Source organism: Tinamus guttatus, unplaced genomic scaffold (genome assembly GCF_059628265.1).
Source record: "Tinamus guttatus ecotype Peru unplaced genomic scaffold, ASM5962826v1 Tinamus_guttatus_pri_ptg000377l, whole genome shotgun sequence".
In the NCBI taxonomy this organism is placed as follows: domain Eukaryota; kingdom Metazoa; phylum Chordata; class Aves; order Tinamiformes; family Tinamidae; genus Tinamus; species Tinamus guttatus.
In genome coordinates this window covers 215,293-239,553 of record NW_028288911.1, presented here as the reverse complement: position 1 = coordinate 239,553, position 24,261 = coordinate 215,293, and the positions used below count along the sequence as shown (strand labels likewise).

The window sequence follows — 24,261 nt, the reverse complement described above, 5'->3', positions numbered from 1 at the left end:
ATGCCTCTTACATAGATCAGAGTAATTACCAGAATGGCAAAATCTAACTAAAACGGAATGTGTGGGGAAATTAAGATGGAAATGAGTGAGTTCTTGCCAACATTGTGTGGAGACTTTTAAATAACCTCACATGACAGCTCTTCGAAAAATGATGATGTTAGAATCTGGTGCTGTATTTTGTTTATTTATTTTTTTTATCAGTAAAAAAAAATGGAGCAAGTGTTGTTTAGATCAGCCTTGCAGGTATTCAGAGGGTCATAACTTTGAGCTTTGTATCATTGTCCATATGAGAATATATAAGAATTCTGAACAATATTAAGATTTCTGAGATGCTTGTTAGATATGTTGAAACCCAGTAGTCACCCCTTTCCTGCCATCCATTTTGATTGTGCTGTAATAAGAAGCCAATTTAGAACCCTTTAATTATCTTAGCCAGCCCCTTCTCAGATTGTAGTTGCAAATCTTTGTAGCCTAGATGCCCTTTTTTGAGAGAAGGAGGGGAAGAACTGAAAGGGAGGGCACGGAAATGAAAAAATGAGATCGAGGATCCTGAAGAGCGTTTGCAGTTTTGAAAGTTTAAATATTTCATCCCACCCATTCAGATTTAGGGTTTTAGGTATTCTAGAATTAACTTTTTCTTTCCCCGCATCTGTTCTTGGGTTACTCAAGTATTAGCTAGAAGGAGCATTTGATTTTCTGCATCTGCTTGGAATCTTTTAGGTCTATGGAGATTTCTAGACTTGAGGCAAGCTCAGCGGGAGGGGTTTTCTGACAGGATCCATAGAGAGCCAGAAACCTTGGGACTTGGGAACATGGCTCTTCCTGGAAGCATATGGGTCAAGTCTAAATTCCTCAGAAAAGCTGAATCACTGGATGAGTAACTGTCCGTAACAATCAGATGACAGAGCATCATGTGACTTTAGCAGCAGTGGCTTGAAAAGCTTTAGGAAAATAAGGATCTTACTACAAAAAAGTTTAGGTTTTCTGACTCGGTGTACATTGCTGTTTGAATGTCAGAAAATGCTTTTGTGGTATGTCAAACACTGTTGGGTTTTGTGGTTGGAAAATAGTACTTTCTGCTTTTAAAAATCTATGCAAGGTAACCTGATCTGTTTTGATTCAATATAATGCTTCAAGTACTGTATTCTTCTGCATTCTAGATATCTAGATTTTTTTTTCAGTGCTCTCTTTCCTCTCTCCCATTTTGCTATTGAAAACAGAATTTTCTTGTAGCTTTAGCATTAAATCCTTGGAAAGCGTGGAACTTTGGTCTCCCTTCTGTGTATGAAGCTGGTACTACAAAAGATGAATAAGCTAACACATTGTACAAAAAAAATACTACTAGAAAAGCAGAAAAGCAAATCAAAATGTGTAATTCTTTTTACAGGTATCTGTAATAAGACACATTCTGTGCTTTCTTACATCTAGTTTGCATGGACAAGGACATTGTTTGTTCATATGAAATACAAAGATGAAGTGAAAAAGATCATCTTAACTAGCTTGGTAAAATATGAAATAGTTTTAAGTCTATGAATGAATGTTTTTGTTGGTGGGTTTTATTATGATATATATACAAGTGTGTGTCTGTCATAGGAGAACAGAAAAATCCTTTGTAGTAGTTAAATCTCTTCCTCAAAATGGAAATAGTGGTGTGATAGTTTTCCAATAGTTAAAATAGCTTTAGAATACAAGCAGGGCACTCAGAAACCTTACTGCCAGCATGGGAGGGGATGTGGGGTAGGGAGAAACTTGGGAAAGGGTGTGAGGAAGGATTCATTTCACACATCTGAAAGATGCAGAGCTCTGTGGCAGGGGGGTGTCATGGGGGAATGCTTATTTATGTAGGTTCTGTTTAGACCTAAAGACTGTATTTCAGTCTATTTAATTTCAGGAAGATTGTTTTGTTTTCGTTGTTCATCTGAGAACACATTTGTGCATAGCACTTAACGTGAATAATAATACTCAGTGCAACAGGAGGTTGCCTCTTGTGCGTCTATGTTCTGTGCTCCCTTAACGTGTTTGAAATTAAAATAAGTTTTACTGATTTCTCAGCAGTTATTTGGAAAGATAAAGGCAAGCAACAGTTTACTCACCAGTATTTCTAATGCAAAACAAGCACAGAAATAAAATGGGATTCTTTTTCCTATGAGAGAAAAAAGACTTTAATTTTTTTGTTTATCACAGAAGAAATCCTATTGATAACAACACTCTAGTTCTTTCTTCTGGTGTGCTAATTCTTCCCTTCTTTCTTTACTACTGCCTGCATTTTTACATCTAACTAGAATATTTAAGCAGAATACTAAGTGTAGTCTGTCACCCAAATTCGTGTGTGCCATTTAATAATTCCAGTGCACATCTGAAAGAGAAATATGGTGGTGATGATTTTTTTTTTCCTTCTTTCAAGGCTCCTGCTAAGAAAGATTCTACTCAAAGTACTGTCAAAGAAGACAAAGTCCATCTGTTGAAGTATAATATTGGAGATCTAGTGTGGTCCAAGGTGTCTGGTTTTCCGTGGTGGCCATGTATGGTTTCTGCTGATCCTGTTCTTCATTCCTACACTAAACTAAAAGGTATGTCAGTTATGCTACAAACATCCAGATTTCTTTCAGGTATGTGAAAATATTATTTGGGGGAGAATTCTTTACTTCATTTTATCTATTCGGTGTTATCACTGAACTAGTTCCTTATTATCAAGAACGATGTTAAATCATGTGCGCAGTATTCTTGACCATATAGCAGCCATATTTTTGACAATACAGCACTTTTTCCATTGGGTTGTTTTATTCTTTATGTGAACATGAAGATCTTGAAACTGTGATTTGTGAAGCTGCATGGAGTGGGGTTTTTTTGTTTGTTTAAAAATAAAAAAGGCATACATTCTGCTGTTCTTGTAGAGACGCTTTGCAGTACGATGGTTATACTTTTTTCAATAATGCTTAAGAATGAATTAAAAATAACTTTCACAAAAGACTTGGGATAGATGTTTTTGAAGTGCTGTGGGGCTTAAAATAATTTGAAAGCTAATGGGAATTAAATACTTCTGATGACTCTTCTCCATGAAAACCAATTGTTATTTCAGACAGTTGCATTTTCTTTGTGCTTTGTAGAATCAATAATTATCTACAGACAAAACTGATCCTAAATGTAGAAGCTACCAAGTGTTAATTATTCATAAATAGGTATCCATGCCCATTTCTTTTTCTCATTTGTAGTTTCTTCTTCCATTCTGAAATCTGAAACTTCTAGTGTTTATCTGTGCTAGTTGTAGAAGGATAAAATAATTTAGCCTGTTCTCTTGGCTCCAGATAGCCAAGTTAGAGCAGGCTGCTTAGGGCCTTGTCCACTCAAATCTTGAATGTCTTCAAGGATGGAGACTGCACAGGCTCTGTGGGTAACCTGTGCCAGTGGCTGCCACTGGCACACTCTGCCAACCTTCATTGTCAGAAGACTTTTCACTTGTATTTAATTGAAATTCCCTTTGTTTTAGCCTATGTCCACTGCCTTTTATGTTTCCCCTGCGAGTGTCTGAGAGGAGTCTCATTCGGTTCTCTAAGCCCCCTGTTAGGTAGCTGCAGAAAGCAGTAAGATATTTTCAAACCCCAGATGAGTTTGCTGAGTCTTGAGAAGAAAATCATGTCTGACCATCATAGTGTAAACCATGTGCTCCACCTTCTATCACCTCACTGACCTCTGCTGGATTCCCTTCACTGTGTCCATGTCTTTATTGTACCAGAGAACCCAAAACTAGACATCATAGTGCTAATGTGGTTGTACGAGGATTGAGTAGAGGCATTTAAGCACATCCTTCAACCTATTGGCTGTGACTCTCCTGATGCAAGTATGTGGCTTTCCTCATTTCAAGGTTACACCGTTGATTTGTTTTCAGTTTGCTGTTTACAAGGACTGCAGGTGGCCTTTTGCAAATCTTTCCAGCCAGTCTGTGACCATCCCATGCGGCTGTATTGTGTTATTGTGTCTCAATAGCAGTGCTATTCATTTGCCTTTTATCAAATTTCATGAGATTCCTTCCAGCCCATTTCTCCAGCTTATATAGTTTTTCCACATAGTGCCAGAAAATTGACTACTTCTCCCAATTTAGTATCTTCCCCATAAAACAGATACCTTAGTATCTTTAGGTGACTAAAGGTGCACTTTCTGTCATTGCTCAGATTCTCCATAAATATGTTAAACTGTATCTGCCTTACTATAGCTCTTGAGGGACAGTGCTAGTAACAGGCTACCAGTTGGGTTTTGCAACTATTGAGAACACTTTGAGCCAGTTTCCTTCCACTTTTCCAAACCAGCTCTCAACAATTTAGTTATAAGGATACTGTGGAATGCCAGGTCAGTTGTCCTCATTAAAGTAAAACTAAAGAGCACTGCTTGTCCTTTGTCCACTCATAGAAGGCTGTCAGGTTGATCAGGCGTGACTTGCCCGTCATGTGTCAGTGCTGCTGTTCCAGGCACCTTCTTGTCTTCTGTGTGCCTGGACGTGGCTTCAGGGAGGATTCGTTCCATAAGTTTGTAGACGCAGAGACTGAGAGAACTTGCGTGTAGTTCACTGGATCATTCTCCTTGCTTCTCTTGAAGATAGGTGTGATGTTTCCCGTGTTGGCCTTTTTCCGGTCATCACGGATCAACCCTAATGGCTGAGACCTTTCAAAAATAACACAGGACAGCCTTGCTGTCACATTAGCCCAGCCTTTCAGAACCTTCTGATGCATCCCATCTGGTCCTGGTATGTTCAACTTGCTTAAGTGCTTCCTGTCTTCCTCTAGTGTGTGTGATGCCTCAGTCGTCCAGCCTGTGCCTCTAAGCTGAGGGACAAGGGACCTCGAGGCTTCAAGGTCAACCTTAACCATGTGTGTTTGTTATTGTTGTTTTCTTTTTGTTGTTAGACCTTTTGTGTCCATCATCTGTAGGTCCCCTGCCCCAGTGAGCATTCCTCTTGCCTTTCTTGCTGCTCACTGTGTTCCTCACTAGTTTCAACTCCAACTGAGTTCTGTAAACTATCTTTTTACTATATTTATGTCAAACCACACCAAAATTAAAAATGGAATCCAGAAAAATTTGGGGAAAAGCAAGAAGTTAGTAAGATTATCAAACTGAGGTAGGAGCACATTATTTTAACATTTATGTTTCTAAATATTTTCATGTATTTTATTAGATCAAGAGAAAGTGTCAACTTCCTTTCTTTTGGACAGAATAGAATATTTTAGTGTCATCAGATCTCAGTAGCTTTTAAGTCAGTATTTCCAAGTCTGTGTGTATCTTCATGTTTGGTGGAGATAAGGATAAAATTGTTTTAGGTTTTCTGTAGTGCTCATGGATTGCTTTGAGAACTTGGAAAATGGACTGTAATTTACTTCTGACATGGGCATTAAAATTAAAAACTTCAGGATGGAGTAAACATGTTGTATTGGAAGTTGGAATGATCGTAATGATGTCATGCAGCCTGAGGGGGAAGAAAATGCAGGTTAGCAGGAACAAGTGCAGACTTTTTTAGTTTGATCTGATCAATCTGGGAAATGAGTGGGAAGTTGTTTTTTTGCAGAAAAGAATGTGGAAGTCATAAACTAACCCAATGCAGATCTGTAGCAGAAAGACCAAAGTCATGCTGACGTGCACAAATAATGCTGTTTGTTAGATATATAAAGGAAGTGTGTTGCTTCTTTTGCAGTTGCATGGCTGCAACACAAGTACTTACTCGTTCAGTTTTCATCCATTTCATGCGTTCATCCGTTTTTGAGCTGTGTAATTTCAAGAGATGTGGATTAAAAGGGGAATATGCAGAGAAAGGGAGTGAGCATGAATAAAATCTAGGAGTCTTAGTTGGGAGGACAGACTCAAGGAACTGGCATTGCTTAATTTAACAAGGAGAAGCAAAAGAAAAACATGTTAACGGGCTTTAAATAAAAAAAAAAATCAGTATTAAGAAGAAAAATTACAAGCTCTTATCACCCTGGGAAGGAGAGCTTCATAGCAAGGGATATTTAGACTACAGGTTAAAAATAGCTCTGAAATGATAAAGATAGTGAAGAATGGGAATAGATTGCCTGGAGAGATTGTGTTTTCATTCACAGGACCTTTTTTGAACAAATAGATGAATTCTGTAAGATATAACTGCACTCAGTGTTGGTAGTGAACTAAATGGCTTCTTGGGATTCCTTCCAAACTTTCACACAACTGCTAAAATGATTTTTGATATCAGAAGATCCCCAGATAATTTTTCCAGTAGCAGTCTGATTTTAGAGTTTCCATCAGGCAGTCCCTGTGATTTTGGTCTTTGGACTACTTAAGTCTATTACAACATAGAAGACCTGGACTTGAAGAGAAATAGAGCTATCTGTTCCTAACCAAATTTCTCTGTTCCTTCAAAGGAACAAGGATCCTGTTGCATTACCAAGAAGTTGTGTGGTAGCTTTTTATAGAAAACTGTGAAAACAAATCAGTAAAAACATAGCGATTTCCATGAAGTACTAGCAGAAAGAGGGACCTGTGTATTTTGGAGAATTCATTTCTGTGTCTTCATATATATATTTATATATATATATATATCTGTATATATACATATATATATGAGAGATGTCTTTGTAACTTTGCCTTTCCTTCAGAAGTTCCGCTAGGTCTGGGCAGTCACCATAACTGATAAGCGCAAACTGATGATGTTCAGAGCATTAATACCCGTTTTCAGTTTTATTTTCCACTTACCCTTTTTTCTTGAGGGTCTGTCAAAAACTCCCACCTCGAAAAAGAACAGTTCCTTTGTTTGAGAGCTGTGGAAATATTCAGCTAGGTCTTTGGTTCTCTAATTTTTAGGTTTAGGCCTAAGAGTATATATAAACAATCTCAACTTCTTGATGGTGTTATTCGATTTCACCATCCATGCTGTTTAGGTTTAAGAAGAGTTTATAACTTTCAGATTGCAGAGTGTGTACTTTGATAGAGGAGGGTTCACACTGAGTCAGACCAGAAGCCCATCTCGTTCTGCAGCCTGTCTCTGACAGCGGTCAACAGCAGCTGCGACGGTAAAGATAAAGCCAGTAGTAGTGACAAGTCCTCAGAAGAACTTTTCCAACCTTCAGAAACTTGGTTGCAGGATTTTGACAGCCAAAAAAAAATACTATTTTTGCATTTAATAATCCTTAATGGGTTCCACTGTTTTATCTAAGAGTGTTGATATGTATTCACTCCACGGAAGATACCTGGAGATTCAGAAACAGATTTGAATATTCTGGTGTCAGGCATTATTATTTACACTGCTTAGCCAGGCAGCTACTGCTATCTAATATTATATTGCAAAAGGAAGGGAGCATCTGTGTCTGCTTGGAACTGGGCTGCTGGCTGCTCAACCACAGATCTTAACAGGTGGTGGCAAAAATAGTATGTACCATTTTCCTGCCTGCAGCTGGGAAGTCCTGATAAAATACAAAAAAATGTGTCTTATTTCATCATAGTCAGCTGAAATCATTGGAACTCTGCTGTGCCTGGATAAATTAAATTTTCTTGCTAAGGACAAAATTATTTCTGCGTGGAAGACTTGCTCCTGTCAGTGTGTTACTCAAACATGTATAGACAACACTGGATTGTGTGGGTGATGCAGGCAAATGTCACAGGCTTCCCGATTTAGCTTACGGCTACAATCTGCTCTTTGGGAGAAAACCAAGAGAGTGAGACAGATAGGATTCTGTCAGCAAACACGGTTAAGTTTAGGTTCTTCTCAGATAAGATTGAAACAATCCCTTACACCCGAAGTTAAGGGAACATGGCTGTGAGTGCAAGTTGTACCTCCAAGTGCAAAGGATCTCAGCAGACTTGGGGTAGCCTCTCGATGAAGATCTCCTCATATAACCAGTATTCGTTCTTTCCGTACCCTTAGTAGTTTGGAGTTTGTTTTGGCTTTTTAACTTCATCAGGCCCAGGTTGAAGATACTTGGTCTGATAAAGGCGTCTTTAAGGATTGAAGTAATCTTTAATTAAAATTAAAATAACTGTATTAATTTATTTTTCCATTCTTTTCCTACTGTTTCCACAACCTTTTCCTATGCACTTCTCATATTTGATCTCAAATGAGAGAGTTATTATCATTCTTTTTACTTTTATGGCCATTGTGGTTTGAAGAGATCTACCCATATCCATTAATTACACTGATTTCATACGACTCTTCCAGATGGCTTATTTTGACCCACAGTCAAGTCTCTCTAAAAATACCTCTTGGCTGAGTAATTCTCAAAAGTGACTTCTTTCTAGGCCTAAAAAATTAAGTAGCAGAACATGAAACCATCAACTAGAAGTACTTACATAAAATGTTTTCTATTAAAATCAGTATGAATAACCTAGCAGGAAACTGGGTGTGAAGACATCTGTAACAAGAGCTGTGACTGTTACCTGGGCTTAGACTGTGTCTTTGACATACTAATGCCACCACATCCTCAAGAAATACAGGTGCTGCTCCTTTTCTAGCAGGGTGGAGCGTATATACACAAGTGTATGTCATGTTTTATATATATGCCTTTTATATATATATAATGTTATATATAAGATAGCCATTTAAACACTTGGCAAAAAGACAAGTGTGTTTTAGGGAGGAGATACCAGAGAACATCTTAAGTCTAATTAAGTCTGTTACTTTTGCCTTGTAGGAGTTGGGTATTAACTGATGCCTTCTGCAGATTTGAAGGTGTTGTCTTCCCCCTTCTTTGTAGAATATCTGGAGTCTTTAGAATGGGAAAGTGGTGTGCTTATTAATTATTGCAGTGAGTCTGAATTCCTTAGGATTATAAAATCCTAGAAGAATTTCTCTTGCTGAGATTTCAGTAACAATTTCCCTCAGCTTCCCCACTTTTCCTTTTTTTTCCTTCCATCACACAAATGTTTTTCAGTTCTCGCTTTGATTCCATACAAGCCTGATTAAGATCAAGTTGTTATTGCAATTGTAAAGACTAGATGAAATATGTGTTTCTATTCAAGAATGTTAAAAGATAAGTTTTAGATTGATGCAGGCTAAGTGCACGTGCTGTCCAGGTTTCGGAAACTTCATTTTGAATTCACTTTAGATGCAGCATTTTCAGAAACATCCAGACTTACTTGTTAAAATAGTGTACACTGAGAGTGCTGACACATGAATTTAACCTTAATTTCATTTAGTAAATCCTGGTTCTGTTTGGATTAAAATAGTGGGTTTTGTGTCAAAAACCACTTAGAGAGCAGTAAGTGGGTTTTTAGAAGGAAAGCTGTAAGGAAAAACTGCATTTCTCCTTGTTGACAATATAGCTGCTTATTTTTTAAAAAAAATCTGAAAGTACAGAAACAGTCTTAAGTTATATCTTAAATATTGTTTTTTAAATTTCAGGGCAGAAAAAGAGTTTTCGTCAATACCACGTTCAGTTTTTTGGAGATGCCCCAGAGCGAGCCTGGATATTTGAGAAGAGCCTTGTGCCTTTCAAAGAAAAAGACCAGTTTGAACAATTGTGCCAGGAAAGTGCAAAACAAGCCCTCACTAAAGCAGAGAAAATAAAGGTAAGAGGCTACCAAATAAGGTAAAACTTTATTTTTATTTTTATTTTTATTTTTATTTTTATTTTATTTTATTTTATTTTATTTTATTTTATTTTATTTTATTTTATTTTATTTTATTTTATTTTATTTTATTTTATTTTATTTTATTTTATTTTATTTTATTTTATTTTATTTTATTTTTATTTTTATTTTACTGTTAAACGTCTGTTTCCCAAATGCTCTGAGATAGGTATACTAGAAGGCTTCAAAGATTGCTTGTTCTATGGAATAGTCTTGTAGTCTTCAATTTAATTTGCAAGCCAAAAGCATGGGATGACTTTTTTGGGAATTTTTTTCTACTATGTCATTGACTCATGCCTGGTATGTGTGCAATCTAGTGTAATTTCATTGTCCGAATTATACAGTGCACGTAATCTCATAGGATTGTCTTGCCTAAGTGTTGGTGTTTTGGAATCAAAAGCAAGCAAACGTCTCACGCTGCCTCGTTCCTTTTGGTTGCTTTTGCAGATGTTAAAGCCCGTGTCAGGGAAGCTGCGGCCGCAGTGGGAGATGGGTGTTAAGCAGGCGAGCGAAGCGGTGGGCATGACCGTGGAAGATCGAAAGGCCAAATACACTTTCATCTATGTTAGGGACAGGCCTCACCTTAATCCTCGAGTGGCCAAGGAGGTTGGCATTGCTGTGGAACCCTTAGAGGAGATGGACGAATCATCTTACTCAAATGAAGAAACCACTCAAAATCTGAAACTGATGAAGGAGTCTGGCATTCCTAACAAGAGGAGGAGAAGGACGTCAAAACTGTCTGCTGCTGTTGATACAGAAGAAAACAGTCAATCAGGGACTAAGAATATTACTCCTCAAAAGTCATCTGAACAGGCAGAATCCAAAAGGGGAATAGGCTCCCCTCTCAATAGAAAGAAAACTCCAGCGTCTACTCCACGAAGCAGAAAAGGCGATGGAGTATCTCAGTTTTTGGTCTTTTGTCAGAAGCACAGAGATGAGGTTAGTCTCTTTTCGCTCTTACTGTTATTGATTACCTGTTCTCATTTCTGTACTTAAAGAAATAACTGTATTTTTGTTAACTAAAAAGGTGTTACTATGGAATCCGTAGTACTCTGAGTTTAGATGAGGTGAGCTATGCCTCCATCAAATCTTAGTCTAGGCACAAGTAGAAAAAGGTCGGAATATAGATGGGTAGTGTAAACAAAATGGTGATAATTCCATTTTGTTTTCAGCAGCAGCCACAGTAGTATCTTCCTACGTAGTCTAGTCCTTTTTAATAGCCATAGCTGTTGTTTGAATGTATGTAAAATAAGCACATATGCTGCAGAGAAGGGGGGGGAAAAAAAAAGGCAAAGTTATGCTGTTTGTGGCCATCCATTTAGAGTTAACTTCTACATTGCTGTAGATGAACGGGATTCATTCATTTGGTGTGTTTGGTTGTCTTAAAGCTCCTTGAATACAGTGTTCACTTACACAGAATTTTCTGCAGAGCTTCAAAAGAAGCTTCATGCAAAGCTCAGGAAAGCGGTGTGTCGGTCAGTGTGTTTATCTGCTGGGACAGTCCTCTTGGGAGGAGACGGACACAGACCTTGGCAGTGAGGGTGACAGAGCCCTGGAACAGGCTGCCCAGAGAGGATGTGGAGTCTCCTTCTCTGGAGATCTTCCAAACCCGCCTGGATGCCACCCTGTGCCACGTGCTCTGGGTGTCCCTGCTGGAGCAGGGGGGTTGGACTAGATGAGCTCTAGAGGTCCCTTCCAGCCTTTATGATTCTCTGACTGCACTGTAGAGAAAATAGTTTAACCTTCACATGCCTTAGGAAGTCTGTTTGAGGTATAAAAAACAGTGCTGCTGTTCAAACCTATTACTATAACTCAGTGTTATCGTCATTTGTCTTCCTGTAGCCCTCTGCTCCATTTGCAGTACAGTTTTGTGCACCAAAAGAGGCATGAGTTTCGTGTTTTCTTGCATATTCTACAGTAATATACTCATAAAGCGCTCATGAAGTTAGAGGTGCCTTCATACTGTCGCTCTTTAGCTGTTGCGTGTTTGGCTTTGTTAAAGTTTACTAACACAAAACTCTTTCAATAGTTGTGAACTTTACTAAGGAAAACTGAAAAACAGGTTCTGTTAAATGGAGGTAAACTAGCTGTAGTTCAACATAGAATCACAAGATCATTGCAGCTTCAGCTAATGGGTCTTTCCTGCAGGTCAGCCACTGAATGTGAACATAGGGTGCGTGTACTTTTTAGTGGCTTTGGTTAAATTGAGAAGAAAATTGCCAGTTCAGTTTGCTGACTCTGAAAAGGAGTGGGTTTAAGCCAGGGTATTAAATACAGATCTGACACACTCATTTTGAAAAAGCTACATGAATAAAAACATGTCTCTCAGTGGAGACATGAGCTGTGTTTCCAGTTGTTCTAAAAGGGACCTTGTGCAACCAGTATCTTTCTCTCTGTAAAATAGTGGGGGGGATTTCCTTGACCCCTAAGGTATGTGGCATGAGGCCTCGTGCAATAAGGGATTTGAAATTGCTAACTTTTCTATAGTAGAGGTGAAGCTCCAATTGGTGTTACAGAATCTACAGATGCGTTAGCCAGACACATCTTGCCATAGGAATTGCATCTCTGATATTTTTATTATCAAGTTTTGCTTCGTGCCGTGAGTAAACTGTAGTTTTAATAGAAAAAAAAAAGGAGTATTATTTGACATCAAAGAATTACTTTTAAGTTTCATTTTGAAAAACTGAAAATAGGCTTAAACTTGGAAATTGCAGTGGTCGTGGTGGCTAACATTCTGTAGAATTCTATGCAGAAGATGAGTTCCAAAATATTACATATATTTCAAGATATACTAGTTCTGCCTATAATGTCTATTAGCAAAATTAGGCATGAAAAAACCAAGTCCACAGGATTATGATCTTTTATACTAGATATGGAATCAGTTCTGTACAGAGAACACAAAAGGGCGATGGAAATTTCACATGACAGATTGAGAAAGCCCTTTGATCTAGTCAGAACGTGTCCTCCTCCTCTCTTGATTTGAGGTTTCCTCACAAAGGGGGATATATTCATGCTTCGTGCATTGCTACCTAAACTTAGAGAACTTAGGTTCACTTCAAACATGTCATGTTGCTCTAAAAATGGGAATTGAAGACGATATAAAAATTACAGCGAAGACTGCACCCAAGCTAGTATTTGGTGTTTCCCTTCTGCTGGGCTTGTCTGGCTCGGCTTGTGGGGTTTGCTCTCCATCCAAGAGTTGGGTTTGCTGCGGCTCTAGGTGCTCTGATAGTTCTGAGGGGATGGTAATGTTAGCTAAAAAAATTAGCTGTCTTGTTGAGAGGGGCTTGTCTGGCGAGTATCTGAGCATCTAAGTGTATCGTTATTTTAGTTCTTCCTTTAGGTGGGAGAAAAGAAAACTGAATCCAAAAGAGGCTCTCTGGCCTCCAGGCTGTAGAGGGAAGGAAGTAAATGGAAAGGAATGACTAAAGACCTGCCTTCTCCTCACCATGAGGTGTCTGAAAACCAGAGCTGTGTCTACTGTGCCTTGCTTGGAGCCTGGATTTGTGAATAGTGGGGTTCAGTAGTTGCTACTTTCTGTGTTACTTTTTTTCTGGGCATGGGAGAATACGGGATCGTTAATTCATTCGTTTGGCTTTTTTTTAAAAAAAGTAAATTAAGAAATAATTTCAGAAGTGGAGCTTTATGATTGAAGAGTTCCGTGTGTCTAAGTGCTGAGCTTCCGGAGTGAAAGTTAGATAATTTGCTTGGATTAGGTGGTAATTAGACTGGGCAAGTACTGTGTTCTCCACCTCTGTAGTAATATTGACTCCTGGGTCCAAGAGAGGATCTTCCATATGTCCTTGTAGCACAGTTGAATTTGGCAAAGGCCAGTGTGAACGTGCACGTACATCATGGTGCCAGACACAACATCTTCCCTACATATGCTGGGAATGAGGCATTATCGTGTGAAGACTTGGGGAGGAACTGCTGGGCATTTGCCTTGGATTGCTGCTCTGTGCGAGCCCTGCAGAGCCGTGGGGTTCCCTTGCCTGTCGTTTCTCAGGGCTCTGATTAAGAGGTCTCTTTTGTTGCTGATTTGGGGGTTGGTTTGGATTTAATCCATGTTTGGGTGGGACTAGAGATGATGTTAGACTGTATCTTGTTTGTACAAATGAAGTACTTTGTTCGACAGCGGGAAGTGTGGTGTGAAGACACTAAATTTGAGGAATCAGACTATTATTTCCTCACAGAACATTAGTATTTCTGGTTTGTTGTTACTATTTGAATAGCTGACTTTGACCTAGTTTTGTTCATGATAAACTTCATGATTTGGGGTATTGGTTGCTTCCATCCTGTAACAGTTGCGATTTTGGAGAATGTTTGATAATTGGATTCTGGATGTGAAAAGTTTGTTTCAGTTCTCTAGATTCTAACAGCTTTCCGGCTTCTGTGTTTTATTAAGGCTGATTTTCCTTGAGTAGAACTATGGAAATCCTGAAGGAGTTGTTTGTTTGTTTTGTTTTCAATGTTGGATTTTGTATTTGTATTGAATAGGTTTCCCAGAAGGTCTCTGGACTTCCCCATTTACAGCTATTATGTGTCATGCTTATATTGTTTTTTAAAAAAAAAAAAAGATGCACAGTTTGAGTTCCTCATAGTTCAAAATAATGCCTTAATGAAGTAACTTAGGAAAACATCGAGTTAGATGCAGTTTGTGTGAATTTATTTGCTAAGTTAGGTATAATTAGCTCCCCTGTCAGTTGATGGACAGCCTTGAAGGCAAGCATATATTTATGCCAATATTGCTTGCCTGTTTGATTTATTGTGGCATAGATTCATTAAGAAGTTATATGAATCTTTTGTCTGTCACAAGACTTATACCTGCTCAATTTTCTGAATGTTAAAAGACAAATACTTTCAAAATGATTTGTAATACATCTAATAATTTTGGAAAAAGGTATTTATTTAAAAATTCTGGATACACCTGTTTGAATCTAATTTTGTCTACAGCAGAAAAATTAAGTAATTAATCGGTATCCAGTTTTCCAAAGCAATAAAAATATGTATACCATTCTTTTCAATGGTCACCTTTTCTTAATACAACCCTATTTCTGCATGTATAGGTGGTTGCTGAACATCCAGATGCTTCAAGTGATGAGATTGAAGAACTGCTTGAATCGCAGTGGAACATGCTTAGTGAAAAACAGAAAGCTCGCTATAACACAAAGTTTGCCATAGTGACCTCTCCCAAATCTGAAGAAGACTCTGGTAAACGTAAAACTGTGCTAGTGTACTCTAACTAAATTTGATATACATAGTGGTGTTAAACTAAGCACATATTTCAGACCTGTAGGGAAAACAGCTTTCACTGTTTTCCAGTTTTAATTCTTGGTGTTTGTGCCAATAGCAAAGGAATGCCAATGGTTACAATAAAAGCAACCCATGAAGTCTACATTTCTTGCTCATTGTTCTGAAAAGTTGTTATATGTAAACTTTTTGCTGTTTAGAGATTTCTGATTTCTCATTCTTCTTCTGCCCATAAGCAGCTGCCATTGCATCCACTGCCTGTTAAGGGTGGATGCTGGAAAGGGAAGATGGAGTGTTATTACTAGTGTAAAACTTGAGTTGTGTTTTTATAGAATAGCTAGGAAATGATTCATAAAGTCTAATCAGTGCTACCCCTTTTCTTCATACGAATATCTAAAGTATATTACCTCATATCATCATCAACTCAGGAAGAAGTCTCCCAAACTTTATTCCGAATCTTTCATCCATTTGGCATTTTATTGTGCTTCTCAAAGCTTTTAGGACATTGTACAAGACTGCACTTTTTTTTTCTCCTCTTTTTTTTGTTGCTGTTTTCTAGAATTGAGTTTTGTTGAATGGTCTTAACTATTTTACAAAATATTTGAAGTGGTTTGGAGTCATCTCTCTGAGAAAGAAGAAGGAAGATAGTTTTGCATTTGCATGAACTTTATCAAATTTAAGTAACTAGCATTTATCAAATTTAAATAGCTTTACAGCACTGTAAGAAGACCTGCTATGGAAGTATTAGAAACCAACAGGTGCTGCTTTGGGCAATGACAAGAATGAGAGGGAGTGTTTGAAAGTTTGTGAGACTTGGAAAAATGTATAAAAAATGGCAGTCAGTTTTGTTACCTATCTGTGTGTGTGTGAAATAACATCATTTTGTGGAAAATTGAAAAGTTTTTAACTTTAAATTTTAAGTGTCAAATATTTGGATATCAGTTTAAAAAAAAAAACACATTCTGTATCTCTCAAGGTTCATCATTGAAGAATATTGGAGAGGCCAAACGTAAAGTGTTTCAAGACTCACCTAAAAGGAGATCAAGATCCAGAAGTAATTGAAATTTGTGTTGTGTGCAAATAGTTCATCATTATAAGTAGCTATTAAGTGTATTTTTTTATGTAATCACCCACGTATCATAATCTCTTTATTTTATCTCAGATGTTGTCTTCCTTGACGTTAGAATTTTAATGGATCCCACATTAAATATCTAAACACTGTAGTGCTGAATTTTGTTCACCTTCCTCAGTGTCATATTGCAAGAAATGTAATTGAAATTGTACCTGTACCAGGTGTTTCTAGTACATATATTTGTGTACATTTATAGTTCTCTATGAATGAAAATATGTCAGTTCAATCGTTTCCCCACCCAAATCTACCTATCTTTAACCTGGAAAAATACTGTGGGGTTTTTTTTTTCTTTTTTTGTCTTTTTTGTCTTTTTTTTTTTTTTTTTTTTTGCTGGCTTTTTGTAAGTAGCAGGTTCTCCTGGAGCCATTCTATTCTGGTCTGTTTTGTGGATTCAGAGTTTGATAATAGACTATATCCTAGATTGTTTAGAGATGAACATTAATTGGAAAATAATCCGTATTTTTAAGTTGCTCTATTTTTAATATTTGCAACTATTTGTTGTTGGACTGGAATGCTTCTAGCTGTAGGGCAATTCTCAGCTAACCTGTATGTGCCCCTGGAGCTTCTCATTAATGCTCCGTAGCCTCCAAACTGGAGAGTACCGGAGAGTGCAATGATGTTGTCATTGCATCGGATGAGACAGGGCACTCCTAAACCTTCCTGTAGCTCTTAGAGTGAGTGCAGGCAATAGCTGCAGTTATAGGAGGGCTACGTAGCTTAGTCGCTGACCTGTTGTAATTCAGGCAGCTGCTTGAACTGTGCAGGGGATGAGCACATAAATGTGTGAATAGTCGGTGTGTTGCTTTAACGGGGCCAAAGCAAATCTGTTCTTAGGATTTTGGTTCACAAAGAAAGGGGATCTAATAGTCTCCTGTAAAACATGAGTAAGCTTGTTAGAGCACATCTGGAACTGCCATACCAGAAAGAGGCAATTAATCTATATGGTTGGTGATATCTTGTCTTTTCCAGAGGCTTCTTAATAGATGTCTCCAGTATCTTCATCTGTATCATTTGAAGAACTCCTGAAGGAGACGTAAAAATTCGGTTCAGTGATAAGACACTGTTACAAAGTGGCAGAAGAGTTAAAAGCTGTGTAGATGAAGCATGTGCAGTCTGACCATATGAAACAAATGTGGGGCAGTAATATTCAGATCTTAAACTAGTGCTTATACAGGTAGATTCATCTTTCTAAAATAAGTTGAGTATTAAGCAGTTAGTCTGGATGTGTTCTAGAACTGGCCTTAGCAACCAAAACCAGACCTTAAGTGTTAAGAGGTCATTAAACTGTTAATGCATAACCATGTTTTAAAAGTAATGATTGAAAGAGAAGTAACTTAATTAGATCAGTTCAAAATAATTTCAAAGTGGGTTTTAGATTATTTTTCATGTAAGTTTCCCCCATCCCCCATCCCAAGGTAACTTACATGGAAATAAAAGAAACCAAAAAAAGAGGACAAAGGAACCTACAGAAGATTTTGAAGTTCAGGAACCACCTAGGAAAAGACTCAGGATGGATAAACAGAATAATCGGAAGGTAATTATATTGTTGGTTTGTTTGGGTTGATTTATAGCAGCACGAATCACATTGCTGTAGTTAAGTTTGTCAGCATTTCCATTTTCAGGATAAAAAAAAAAAGTAATTACCTATATCAAACCATACTGTCATACTATTGTGAATTTTTCAGAGATATATGTGAGCTTGTTCCTGTGGAGTGGTGTTTTTTCTTCTTTTTTTCTTTTTTCTTTAGTTTTGAGGAAGGAAGCACGACAAGTTGCTCTTGCTACTTACGCTGTGGTGGGAAATATTTGCTGAGAAAGTTCAGTTCCCAAAAGAAGGATGCAGAGGCACGATCTTTCAGCATCACCATGCCTTACGATTCTTTCTTTCACTGTGAATCAGAATTCAGAGATGTGTACAAAAATGGGGAAAAAAATATCTTTAAAATTTTAATCACTGCTTGATTTAGACAAATGGCGGGGGGGGGAAGGCAAGTAAAGCAAACAGAAAAACTGGTTTTTTATAACCTTAAAACTATAAAAGCATTTTAGCCTGGCATGCTGTCCAACTTCTCAAATTACAAGATTGCCATATAGGTTACAGTATATTTGCCGTGCAAATCACAGGCTCCTTTTTGGATTGACGTGCTTGAGAAAATGAGAGATTTAGCGGCCTAGATCACTAGGCACAAAAACAGTATATGTGGATGACAGCCCACATCTTGCAGTCACTCTGGCAGTGTCTACAGTAGACCAGTGAACTTGGTGGGTTTCACAAGTATTTTCAGGGGTGTTCCCACAGTATAGGCCTGTGAATCCTGTCTCAGGGCTTCAGAGGTACAGTGGTTAAATAAAACGAATACAGGAAAGATAATAGATGTAATTTTAAACAAAGTATGGAAGTCGCATTTATGGGTGTCTGTGTTTGGTAGGCATGTTATAGTAGTCAACTGTTTAACTTTCAGCATCATGGATATCCAGGCAATTTGTATAGGGTTCAATATATAAAATATGTAGAATTTCGGCTACCTCTTAGAGAAGTCTCTTACCTTTTCAGAAAGAGGGACCAAAGCCAGTTTCTCATACTTTGTTCTAAGAAGTTAGTTGCTGAATATTTTGTTTTATGTTCTAGGAGGTTTGGGGCCCTTTTTGACCTTGCCCATTGGTTTGTATTAACTGTCATATACTGGTAACAAGTAGATTTATTTACTGTAATTACTCTCTTATATGAAGCCTCCATTTTGTCTATCACAAAAACAATTTCTTTACTATCCCACTGCAGTTGGGATGCTCCAATTAGCATAGATTACCACAGGTAGAATAAATAAGTGTAGTCCATACAGAGGAAGTTCTAGTATCTTTAATGCTATAATTCAGATGTGAATATTAGCAGGAAACAAAAGCTAACAATTGAGGCAAATGGCCCTAATAAGATGCATACCATTAATGTTCTTTACTTAGTAATGTGTCAGGTACCTTTTAAAACAGAAGACCTTAATTTACCAGTAATTACTTACAAGGAATCTAATACTTGTTTAAAATATATATATATATATTTGGAAGCTCTAAATGCATATTGTTTATTGCACTTCTCTTTGCAGAAGGGTCCAGCATAGTATAGTTGATTTCCCATATCTTTTATAAATTGCCCTGTAGTCTTTTTCCTACCTTCACCAACCCAGGGTGCTTCTAGCTGTACCTGCTACTGCTGAAGTTAAGGGAAAATTGTGGATGTCAGCAGGATGGCTATGTAGTGATTTCAAAAAACCAACACTAACAATTCACCTTCCTTCCATTAGCTCCAGATCACTTGCAGACTTCTACTATCATCTTTTTGAATAGTGAGACAGACACTTTAATGATTTTTCAGGACTTTTGCATCAGAATTAGGCATATTCTTTTCCTTTTTGTGTCTTTAATTACTATTTAAGAAATCTGAATGCTATAATACAAAGCGACTAAGTCATAAGGAGTAAGTAGGAATGTTCTGAAAAGTCCTTTAGTTCATGGTGTGTATAAAACACTCCTTACACAACAGGGATTCTGCAAATGATGTTTTGAACTATGAGCAAATTATGCTCTACGTTTTTCAGTCATTTTTACACTGTAAAAGTAGCCTTACAAACTGGTATTGGTAGTTTCCAGTGTTGTCAGTGATAGGTGTCTTAGTCTACTTGGAGGTCAGTAAAAGTGCAGTGTGGAACATCTGTAGTACAGTAGCCATTCATGTTTATTTTGCCAAAACTAACCTGTTTTCTGGTGTCTAATGTGTTCACCTGAGCATCTTTTATAAAATTGTCAGATGAAGAATATGAAAAAAATGTGTGTAAAATTTTATGTTCTGTCGAGTTGTTCTTGTTGATGAGGTGAGCGTTTGTCGGGGTTAAGCATTCTTGGCTACAGTTTCAGTGACTTTTTATTTTAATGAATCTGTAACAAAAAAAAACCCTATAAGTAGTAGTATGGTGTTTAAGGAGCAGTGTCTTATTTTGACAAAGCTTAATGAGAATTCCCCCGATTTTGGCCTAAGCGTCTTATAATACGAGGCGGGAGCAAATTTATGCAGCACATATGCTCTCTGGAAAATAGTACTTTTTTATTTTGGAAATGCTGGAACAATCTTAACCATAGTAATAAAAAAAAAAAAACACTTCTATAGGTTGTAAAGTTGAAAGAAGCATCTGAGACTTAAAATTCTGCACAGAGTTTATTCTCGAATTTATATACTACTTAAGGTTTTAATTTGACTAGTTAGAAAAAGCAGAGTAAGGATAATTTAAGTGTTTTATTTTATATAGAGCTCCCCTTTTTTCATATGCTGAGTTTGGGTTGGATAAGTGGGATGCTGGAATACTGTGTACTTGAATTATTCTCATTTGTTTATGGGTTTGTACCCTGTGCTGTAAATGAGTTCTTAAAAATTACTAGAAGGGGGATAGCTCAACTACATTGCCATTTAGATATTTGTAAAGACACTTTCTTTTTAATAACATAAATCCAGAAGTAACTGCCAGTTTTATCCAACCACTCATAAATTAGGAGTTTTTTTATTTTTTCATATTTTTTTTTGTGACAGAGGGAGACAAGCAATGACAAAACAGCAAAAACAAACTCTACTAAGGTCACAGAAACCTCCTCTTCACAAAAGAACCAGTCAGGTAATGTGGTCAGAATAAGTTCTAATGTAACTTTTTCAGTTAAATAATTTAAACAGGTTGGCTGAGGCAGCCAGCTAAATTTTGTTGAAGCAGTAACAAGTTACAGCCACTAAGCCACAGTTGGGGGGTGGATTGTACCCTCTTCCTTCACTACCACCATTTTGCAGCATTTACTTGGTGGGAATTGTGCATTGCTGATCTAGAGCAGCAGTTCACAAGTTCACCATTTGATGGCACCAAATTAAAGCTCTTGCCCAGTGGTCTTCAGATCCTACTGCTCAGATTTGCAGTTGTTCATTTGTCTAGTAAAAGAAGCATCGTGACCATCAACCCATCAGTTACCATGCAGTCCTAGTCCTTTCAAATGATGCTTGATGGGAGGCAGTGTGGAGTGTGAGAGGGAATTCTGAATAAACTTGTACCAAAATCCCAAGGCCAGCCTTGCTCATGATGCTCGGTTTAAGGTAACTTCCATAAGAGCACATGTCTTTAGGTATTATATTGAAATGCCAAAGCTGAGAAAGCTTCAGAATGTAGAAATGCCATAGATAATGTCTGCTACCTGCTTCCAGGTACCATATACACCTGGAGGTTCCATATATGAACTTTCTGTTACCAAAATCTTAGCAATACTTGGATTGTGATGAACTCACACAGGCCTTCTAGTGTTTATCTAGATAACTGTTACCTCTGCTTCAAAGAGGTCTTAAGTGAGAAGACACATTGATTTGAATAGCAATTAATAAAATAATTTGGGGAAAATATTTCTTAACCATTTTATAGTACTTTTTCTGTTTAATAGAATCTTCTTTATTTTTAAAACCAATCCAAAACACATGGTATCAGAAACTTATTTCATGTTCTCTCAGGCCTATGTAGGTGCCCAGAAGACCTACCTAAATCATTCCTTCCTTTATCTGAAGGAATATTTTAAATGGCTTCAGGGAAATAACATTTTAAAGTTCCAAACTTCACTTTGTAAACCAAAATTATTTTACAGCAACGAAAAATCTGTCTGATGCATGTAAACCTCTGAAGAAGCGAAATCGGGCTTCAGCTGCAGAATCTTCAACTCTTGCTTTTAGCAAGAGTTCATCTCCTTCAGCTTCCTTAACTGAGAATGAGGTAAAAAAAAAGTGGTGTTTGCACACAGCCATTTAATAACAGAAATTTTCAGGCGTGAATCTTTTTGTTTAAAAGCAAAAAAGAAAACGAAAAACAGGCGAATTCTCTAACCTTGGTGCTCTAGAGAAGTTACAGTTCTGGCCTCTGTGAAACCTGTTAATGTGTGCATTGCAAATTCATTTATTGTAACAAGAACGTCTGATTTGGGGACGTCAAGATTTTGTTGTCGTTTTTAATGTATTTACCAACAAAGTTTTAGAATTGTAACCTTCTATTAGAGGCAAAGTAAAATGCCACTGTGTTCTGTATTTTCTTCTACAGACTTTATGTAAGTGTACTACATTAGTTACATTATGTAACTCAATATTGTCATGTTGCCATAGCTTTTATATTGAAGCAAGTTTCCTAATCCTGTGTTTGATTTAGAACTGGACATTTCTTCTGAGCAGAGCCCCTTTAATCTCAAATTAGTTTTCAGACTGTTCAAGTGCTATTTCTCTGTGATGCAAATAGCTTCATCGCAAACAGGCAGTGAAGGATGTATCTTTTTGATACTTACTAATCATAGTCCTAGCTCTGCATATTGGGTACTGTAATTCTCCTCAAACGACATACAATAAATGAAACGTATGTACCAGAACTGTATTCATACAATCAATTAAACCATTCTCCAAGTCATCTTTGCTATTAAAACCAATCGGCCAAAGAGTGGCAGCATGAGGATGAAGTATGCATGCTGTTTTGCAGGTGGATCTGAAAATCTAGTTAGTAGGATTTAGTAAAATATCCATAGGCAGACAGCTTCAAGCAGTTTGTATTACAGAATTTGTAGGAAAAAATAATAATTCCTGCTAACACGATAGTAGGGCTTCCAACGATCCTAGAGATCCTTTCATCTCCCCTGTCTAACAAAGGCATGAGGTGCGTAGACACCATAACGAATGCAGTAAAAATATCTAGACTATGTTCATTAAATGGTTTTACCTTTTAAAGAAATGCATGTTAATGGCTGTATGTCTTACTGTGACAGAACACCCTAAATTCTCCCTCCAGTGCCCCAGTAAAACAGACAAAACAAGCCCTATAGGAAATATTTTCTAGAGCAGTAGTGAAATAATGTAATACTTACTTTCTCTACTGAGAGACTCCTGTCTGTTGACTTAGAGCTTCTGCTTTTTTTGACTCTACTACTGGGTCTTGCAGTCTAATGGCTGTGTTTGCTTGGGACCATCTGTTCAGCCAGATCCATTAAGGGAAGTTACTATCCTTTTGACTGGAAATGTACAGCTCTAAGTGTTGTTAACTCATGAGAAATGTTCTTCTGCTCCTAAATACCATATTTAAAAAGTGATATCTCCCAAAATCTCTCTATAAAATGCCCTTTTTTTTTGGTAGAACTTTGGGTTATAACTAACGGTTCAGATAAGAAAATGTAGTACCATAGGCTGAGTTCTTAATTTACTTGGCTACTGCTAAACATCAAAAAGCACAGGAGGAAAATTAATATGTATGCTGCTCATAAACACAGATATACAAATTGGGAAGTAAACACATTGTTCTTAAGGGTTTAAAAGGTTTTAAAACACCAAAACAATTCCACCAACATAACAGAAAATATACCCTGGCAAACAACTGATTTTGGCAGGGAAAAAGAGTTTACAGTGGGCTGATTTAAAGCTTAGCTGATTTAAAGCTAAACTGATTTGAACTTAACACCAGCTAAGTGCTAGAGCCAGTGGTTTTTATTGGATATATTCTACCTTTGGCTAAAATAAAAATGAGAGGTATGTGTTTCTGAACTTACTGGTGATCCGTTCTACAAAACGAGGAAAAATACAAATAAATTTTGGAACCTTTGGGTAGCTTTAAAACCTTTTGTTCCCTTTTGTAATGTTATTTAGCAGTTGTCGAAATAGCTGTGCATATGTGTGGCCTGAAAGCGTTCCTCCAGGGAAAGAAATCCCCAGTGTGCTGAGGGAAAAGAGCTCGAGAAAATAAACAGAGATGAAAGTCCTCCTCAGTCAACTCGATAGGATGTAGTTGTTCTCAACGTGATAATTCACTTTTATATTTTTATGTTCGCTATTATACTTCTAAACGTAGATTTAGATGCTGTCTTAACAAAGATTAAAAAAAAAAAAAAAAAAAGCATATCCCACAAGCACATACAACTCTGCAATATTAAGGGGATTCTGGCCTTTTGCTGCTTTAATTTCACATTACATGTGAACAGCTGGCTCCAAAGTGGAACGCAGAAATTAAACTGTTACCTGTCAATGGTTGTTGCTAGTTGCATATAGCTCCTCTTAAATGTCAGTTCACTGGAACTGAGTTTTAGGAGAGGTGTGTTCAATAAGAAGGATGTGTTCAATTTTTCCTCATTTGAATGATGCATCTAATTTGATAAAACCCTCAGAATTTTGGATGCTTTCTGTTGTTATTGAGGACTTTACGTTGGGATTTGCCGTAAGATGGAAGGAAAAAAAAAGAAAAAAGAAAAAAGTTTAGGCCAAATTTTCT

The 24,261-nt window shown here is 37.3% G+C and overlaps 1 protein-coding gene across 1 annotated transcript in view; it reads left to right on the top strand.

Moving 5' to 3' along the window:
• The window catches only part of NSD2 (nuclear receptor binding SET domain protein 2), a 73,632-nt gene that overhangs the window by 26,746 nt on the left and 22,625 nt on the right, over positions 1-24,261 (top strand). Inside the window, exons 3-10 of the mRNA XM_088530530.1 lie at positions 2,405-2,570; positions 9,353-9,519; positions 10,027-10,518; positions 14,646-14,790; positions 15,806-15,883; positions 17,377-17,495; positions 20,535-20,616; positions 21,617-21,741. Coding sequence (XP_088386656.1) covers positions 2,405-2,570; positions 9,353-9,519; positions 10,027-10,518; positions 14,646-14,790; positions 15,806-15,883; positions 17,377-17,495; positions 20,535-20,616; positions 21,617-21,741 — 1,374 coding nt within the window. The remainder of the gene's footprint in view (positions 1-2,404; positions 2,571-9,352; positions 9,520-10,026; positions 10,519-14,645; positions 14,791-15,805; positions 15,884-17,376; positions 17,496-20,534; positions 20,617-21,616; positions 21,742-24,261) is intronic.